Genomic DNA, 6,419 nt, shown 5'->3' on the forward strand with positions numbered 1-6,419 from the left:
AGAAATGGAATAATTATATATTCCTGCCCCGAGGAGGAGTGTAAATATGTGTAACGGTAGACAGATCCTTTAAAAGAGAGCGAAAAATACAACATACACTCAAGCGGCTTAAATCTTTGTTGATGAAATGAGGATATTTACGGCAATGACCTGTTAGAGAGAAAGGTTTTCGATGCGCTTCGACTTTAACAGCTAATTCACTCAGGTGCTGTTAGACTCTCTCTCTCCAGCTCTCAACGGGATTTACGTTACCTGTTGCGTTTGTCTTTTCTGACAAGTTAGAACGTAAACCCAATGCTGGGACTGTAAACCACACACACACACACACACACACACACACACACACACACACACACACTGACATATTAATTAGCTAGTGAATCGCTGGGGGAGGAGGGGGGGGGGGGCGTGTAGGGCCGCCTACGCACACACAACATAGGGGAAACACAAACATGTATTCGTGTAGCCCATACTATGCCAGGGGAGGTCTTCAGGGCTAAACTCAACATAACAGCTTCTTTACATCAGAGACTGGAGCATGGGATCGATCAGACTCAGAGTTATACCGTCATCCGTCATACGTTATTCAACAATCAAAGTATCACGTTTAAATTCTGTTTAATTCTGGCCAACCTACAAAACGTACATAACAACCACGCAGGAAGGCACGCCAACCACGCAGGAAGGCACGCCATGGGAGAAGAAGAGCAGGGCCAATGGAAAGAGGCATCCGTTTTTCCCCGTCCTCCCATGGCATGCCAGCGTTCCGTTAACGGAACCCCTGACACAAAGAAAAAAAAACACTGCTTTTATACGGAATTAGAATGAGGTGCACCTGTGACTGAGAGAGCCACAACAAACTTCAACCCGTTACACACACACATACACGCACACACACACACACACACAAACACACACACACACAGTCAAGGGGAGGACAAGCCGTTCCACCTCTCAAAAGACTCCCAGCTCCCATTTCACCTGTTTCTAAACAAAGACTGCAGAATACAAGTGTGTGGAAAGTTAGAGAGAGAGAGAGAGAGAGAGAGAGAGAGAGAGAGAGAGAGAGAGAGAGAGAGAGAGAGAGAGAGAGAGACAGAGAGACAGATAGACAGAGACACAGAGATTTGCAGAGAACTTGTGTGTCAAACTTCAAGCTTTTCACACATCACTTCAAGATTGACACACAGCTGGTGACTATACTGGAAGAGAAGAGGTCATGAAACATAAAAAAATATTTGACTGCGAGTGGTGGGAGTGTGACATTGATGAGAGGAAAAGGGATATTTTCCCCTCCATCCAAACAGTGCAAGTGCCTCGTAACAGCACCCGGTGAAAGGTTTCTATGTCAACATCAGAGAACACGTAAAATAACACAACAGTTTGACCAGTCAGACTGTGCAGATCAGACATACCCCTCTATGGAACCAGACAATCAAAGTCCAAACTTTCCTCCCTCTTCCCCCTCCCCCCCCCCCCCCCCCCCCCCCCCACCCCAAAAACAAATATCACCGAAACAATTTGGCCTCTAGACAATTATTGCCATTGGCAAGTTGGAGAGAGAGAGAGAGAGAGAGAGAGAGAGAGAGAGAGAGAGAGAGAGAGAGAGAGAGAGAGAGAGAGAGAGAGACAGAGAGAGAGAGAGAGAGAGAGAGAGAGAGAGAGAGAGAGAGAGAGAGAGAGAGAGAGAGAGAGAGAGAGAGAGAGACAGAGATAGAGACAGAGAGAGAGAAAGAGAGAGAGACAGAGAGAGAGAAAGCTAGAGAGACAGCGAGAGAGAGAGAGAACGGAGAGAACTTTTAAACTTAAAAGCAAAGACGATTTACAAAACAAAAAGCAAAAAGCTTTTTAAGGGTCACTGGAAGCCGGCCTAAACTGAACGTAGGCCTGGGAGAGAGGACTTATTCAGAGGTAATGGTCTATAGAGAGAGGGAGGGAAGGTGGGAGGGAGGGAGTCGACTCTAACTGACAAGACCCTTTCATTCTCTCCGACTCATGTTTCTAACCTCTCTCCCTCTCTCTCACCTCTCTCTCTCTCTCTCTCTCTCCCTCTCTCTCTCTCTCTCTCTCTCTCAATTCAATTCAATTCAATTCAATTCAAGGGGCTTTATTGGCATGGGAAACATGTGTTAACATTGCCAAAGCAAGTGAGGTAGATAATACACAAAAGTGAAATAAACAATACAAATTAACAGTAAACATTACACATACAGAAGTTTCAAAACAAGAAAGACATTACAAATGTCATATTATATATATACAGTGTTGTAACAATGTACAAATGGTTAAAGCACACAAGTTAAAATAAATAAGCATAAATATGGGTTGTATTTACAATGGTGTTTGTTCTTCACTGGTTGCCCTTTTCTTGTGGCAACAGGTCACAAATCTTGCTGCTGTGATGGCACACTGTGGAATTTCACCCAGTAGATATGGGAGTTTATCAAAATTGGATTTGTTTTCAAATTCTTTGTGGATCTGTGTAATCTGAGGGAAATATGTCTCTCTAATATGGTCATACATTGGGCAGGAGGTTAGGAAGTGCAGCTCAGTTTCCACCTCATTTTGTGGGCAGTGAGCACATAGCCTCTTCTCTTGAGAGCCATGCCTGCCTCTCTCTCTCTCTCTCTCCCTCTATGTCTCTCTGCTACTTTCTGCATGAGAACAAGGTTTCATTAGGCTGGGCTGTCTCTCTGTAGCAGAGATATCTACACAGTCAATTTTAGCATTTGGAGTTTTCTTTCATTCCTGCTCTAGATACAAACAATTATTACAATGAATGAAGCAAATAAAACAGGCATGGTGACAGGATGAGGACAATACAGTGTGAGTATGTTGAGCAGTGCATTAAAACACAAAAACTATATATGTATCAAGAAATATTCACACACACTAAAGGTATAGAATATCCTGTATACATGTGGAAATGTACATTTGACCTGTAACTAGGTACCATAACTAGGTTAGAGGAGCTAGTTAGCATGGCGGCAGTACGAGCACTCCAGTCTACTCCGTGCTGCTGCGGTTGTATGCAGTCTCTCCCTATGTCCCAAATTGCACCCTATTCCCTAGTTGAGTGCCCTATTTTTGACGCAGGCCCCATATGGTGCCTTTTTAGTAGGCTCAGGGGAGGGAGTAGACCTGTCATAGACGGCCTTGTCATTGACCTGATTGTTTTTCCAGGTGAGAGGAGGAATCGCTCGGTCCTTCAATCCGACTCACTTACTTACTTTACTTACTTTGTTTCTGCTTATTGCCCGTCGAACAAAAAGCTGAGAAACACTTTTATTTATTTTTTTTATTCGTGTTTTCTAAATGCGTGAACCGGTTAAACCGGCGGTACCGGAGCGCCAAGTCTACGTCCAAGAGGCTTCTAAACAGCTTCTACCCCCCCAGAAGACATAAGACTCCTGAACATCTAGTCAAACTGCTACCCAGACTATTCGCATTGCCCCCCCCCCCCCCCCCACCCCCAACCCCCCTCTCCACACCACCTCTCTGTTGTCATCTATGCATAGTCACTTTAATAACTCCCCCGCACATTGACTCTGTACCGGCACCCCCCTGTATATATTGTTACTTCACTGCTGCTCTTTAATTACTTGTTACTTTTATCTCTTATTCTTATCTGTATTTTTTAAAACTTCATTGTTGGTTAGGGGCTCGTAAGTAAGCATTTCACTGTAAAGCATTTCACTGTAAGGTCTACTACACCTGTTGTATTCGGCACATGTGACTCATAAAATTAGATTTGATTTTTGAAGTATGCATCGACAATCTTCAAGAAATGTCTATGCTTTTTTTTAGAAGGAGTTAACGACACCAAAATGCATGTTAAAATCACCACTGGTTCTACATACTTAGTAAAGGAGGTTCTTCATTTGGCACTAAATAGAGATATATTCTTTTTAAAAAGTGTGTACCTGTTCTGATGCTCCTGTCCCTCTCCCTCTCCGCAGCACAACATGCCTTTCTGGAGGATCACTAGCCACTCTGACCTCATGGCCCTCCACCATGCTCTGGACCTCGAGTACTTGTAGCTACCGCATCTTACTGCTCAGACCGTACACCTACAGCTCGGCCTGCCGGCCCCCTGCACCTCCCCAGAGGCCCCTACACGCTACCGGCCCCCTGCACCTACCCAGAGGCCCCTACCGGGCCCCTGCACCTGCCCAAAGGCCCCTACCGACCCCCTGCACCTACCCAAAGGCCCCTACCGGCCCCCTGCACCTACCCAAAGGCCCCTACACGCTACCGGCCCCCTGCACCTACCCAAAGGCCCCTATACTCTACCAGCCCCCTGCACCTACCCAAAGGCCCCTACCGGCCCCCTGCACCTACCCAAAGGCCCCTACCAGCCCCCTGCACCTACCCAAAGGCCCCTACACGCTACCGGCCCCCTGCACCTACCCAGAGGCCCCTACACGCTACCGGGCCCCTGCACCTCCCCAGAGGCCCCTACACGCTACCGGCCCCCTGCACCTACCCAAAGGCCCCTACCGGCCCCCTGCACCTACCCAAAGGCCCCTACCGGCCCCCTGCACCTACCCAAAGACCCCTACTGGCCCCTACCAGCCCCTACTGGCCCCTACCAGCCCCTACTGGCCACCTACTGGCCCCTAGCGCTCCACATACCACAACTACTCTACCAGACCCTACACTTACTGCTCCACCTTGCCTTTCAACTTTCAACTTTCACCACAGCCACTCAGGTCCTCCCACCCAGAACAGACTCTCTGAGGCCCTTTGTCTCGCCTGCCCTCCCCCTTCTTTACCTGGCTGCCCTCTTGCCCTCCCTACCTGCCTGCACTCTCGCGCACCCACCCTCCCCTCCCTCCTTCCTCCCTCCTTCCACCCTCCCTCCCCTCCCTCAGTCCTCTCTGCCTTCCTCCCTCCTTCCTCCCTCCTTCCTCCCTGCCTTCAACTAGAGAGAAAAAAGAACAGAAGGAGACATTTAAAAAAAGAGAAACTGAACAATGAAACAGTCGACACCATGTTGACATATGACCACAATTCATCTGAACCCTGGGCCTGTCTTCATTATCTGTTCGTTCTGAAGGCCCACCGCCCCAAACTACCCGAGTAGGGGTTACATCCAACTCTCTCTCTCTCTCCCGCTCTCTGTCTCGCTCTCTCCCTCTTTCTGTCACTGTCTCTCTCTCTCTCTCTCTCTCTCTCTCTCTCTCTCTCTCTCTCTCTCTCTCCCGCTCTCCCGCTCTCTCTCTCCCTCTCTCTCTCTCTCTCTCTCTCTCTCCGTGGTATATAGAGACAGAGGGGCCCATGTTGTTCTAACTCACCCGTCCTCCATCGTTAATCGCTAGCCCTGCCTGGCTTCGGCCTGGGAATTCTGTGCTTCTTCTTATTTATGAACAGAGACGTTGTGAGTGTCACTGTCACTAAAGGAAAAGACTTGTGCCTTTTTCACGTTACAAAGTATTTTGATTCCCACCCGACCCCCCACACTATTACCACACCAAGACAGACGCGGAAAACTGATGTAAAACGTTCATGGAAAACAAACAAAGGGGTTTGCTAATAATTTAAAGAAAATTAAGAAACTTTATTTACAATGATGCTGAGACAATCGTGTACAGAGCAAGTCTTTTTTTTTGTGTGTGTAAATTTTTAATCACTGGACGATAACCTTGTTGTAGTAATCGGTTAATAGGTACATGCTCTTGAAAAGTGAAAGGCAATGCTTTTTTTCCCCATTGAAGTCAAAAAGGCATGCTAATCGAGCACAGAAGAAAGGATTGCCTCTGATGCCTATGAGCTGAGAGTGGTGGTGATGCTGAGTTGATTCAACACTTGTTTTGTTCATTAAAAAACAAACATGTAGATATTAATGGGATTTTTGTGATAACTTTATTTGTCAAGACCAAAAGCATGGATGTCAAAGTGTCAATGAACATTTCATTATTTCACTTTTCTGTTCCAGTCAACGATGTTGTTTTCTATCTTCGTACTCTGCTTTGTCCCAACTGGCTACCTGTTCCCTGTACAGTCCACTAACCATAAGGCCTTGGTCAAAAATAGTGCACTATAGAATAGTGCAGTATATAGGGAATAGGGTGTCATTTAGGACCTCCTTCCCTCTGCTTCTATACACTCGGTATAATAAAACGCCTTGTGATTTCTGTCACATCTTACCTTGACACAAAAAAAGGGTTTCCCTCCAAATCAATCAACTCTCTCTCTCTCTCTCTCTCTCTGTAGATCCATGTTTTACTGGGAATGTTGTTTCTTTAATGTTCGTACACGTAGAAAATTTGTTCAGAACTTATTTTAGCTCCTTAAGCATTTCATTAGCTTGCAGGTCCAAACCAAACCCCCAATGTATTTGAAAGCTAACATAATTGACACGATGTTACCGTACAACTTGGTAAAGCGGTTTTGGGATCTGGCGTTTCAAATGTTAC

General features: G+C 46.4%; 1 protein-coding gene across 12 annotated transcripts in view; it reads left to right on the plus strand.

Annotated features, from left to right (window-relative positions):
• LOC139531481 (eyes absent homolog 1-like) overlaps positions 1-4,187 on the plus strand; it is a 119,574-nt gene extending 115,387 nt beyond the window's left edge. For all 12 annotated transcript variants that reach the window (XM_071327961.1, XM_071327966.1, XM_071327965.1 and 9 more), the window contains one exon: positions 3,960-4,187. In XM_071327961.1, coding sequence (XP_071184062.1) covers positions 3,960-4,040 — 81 coding nt within the window. In that variant the 3' untranslated portion in view covers positions 4,041-4,187. The remainder of the gene's footprint in view (positions 1-3,959) is intronic.
• Positions 4,188-6,419: the final 2,232 nt, after the last annotated feature.

This window comes from Salvelinus alpinus, chromosome 10 (assembly GCF_045679555.1).
Source record: "Salvelinus alpinus chromosome 10, SLU_Salpinus.1, whole genome shotgun sequence".
Lineage (NCBI taxonomy): Eukaryota > Metazoa > Chordata > Actinopteri > Salmoniformes > Salmonidae > Salvelinus > Salvelinus alpinus.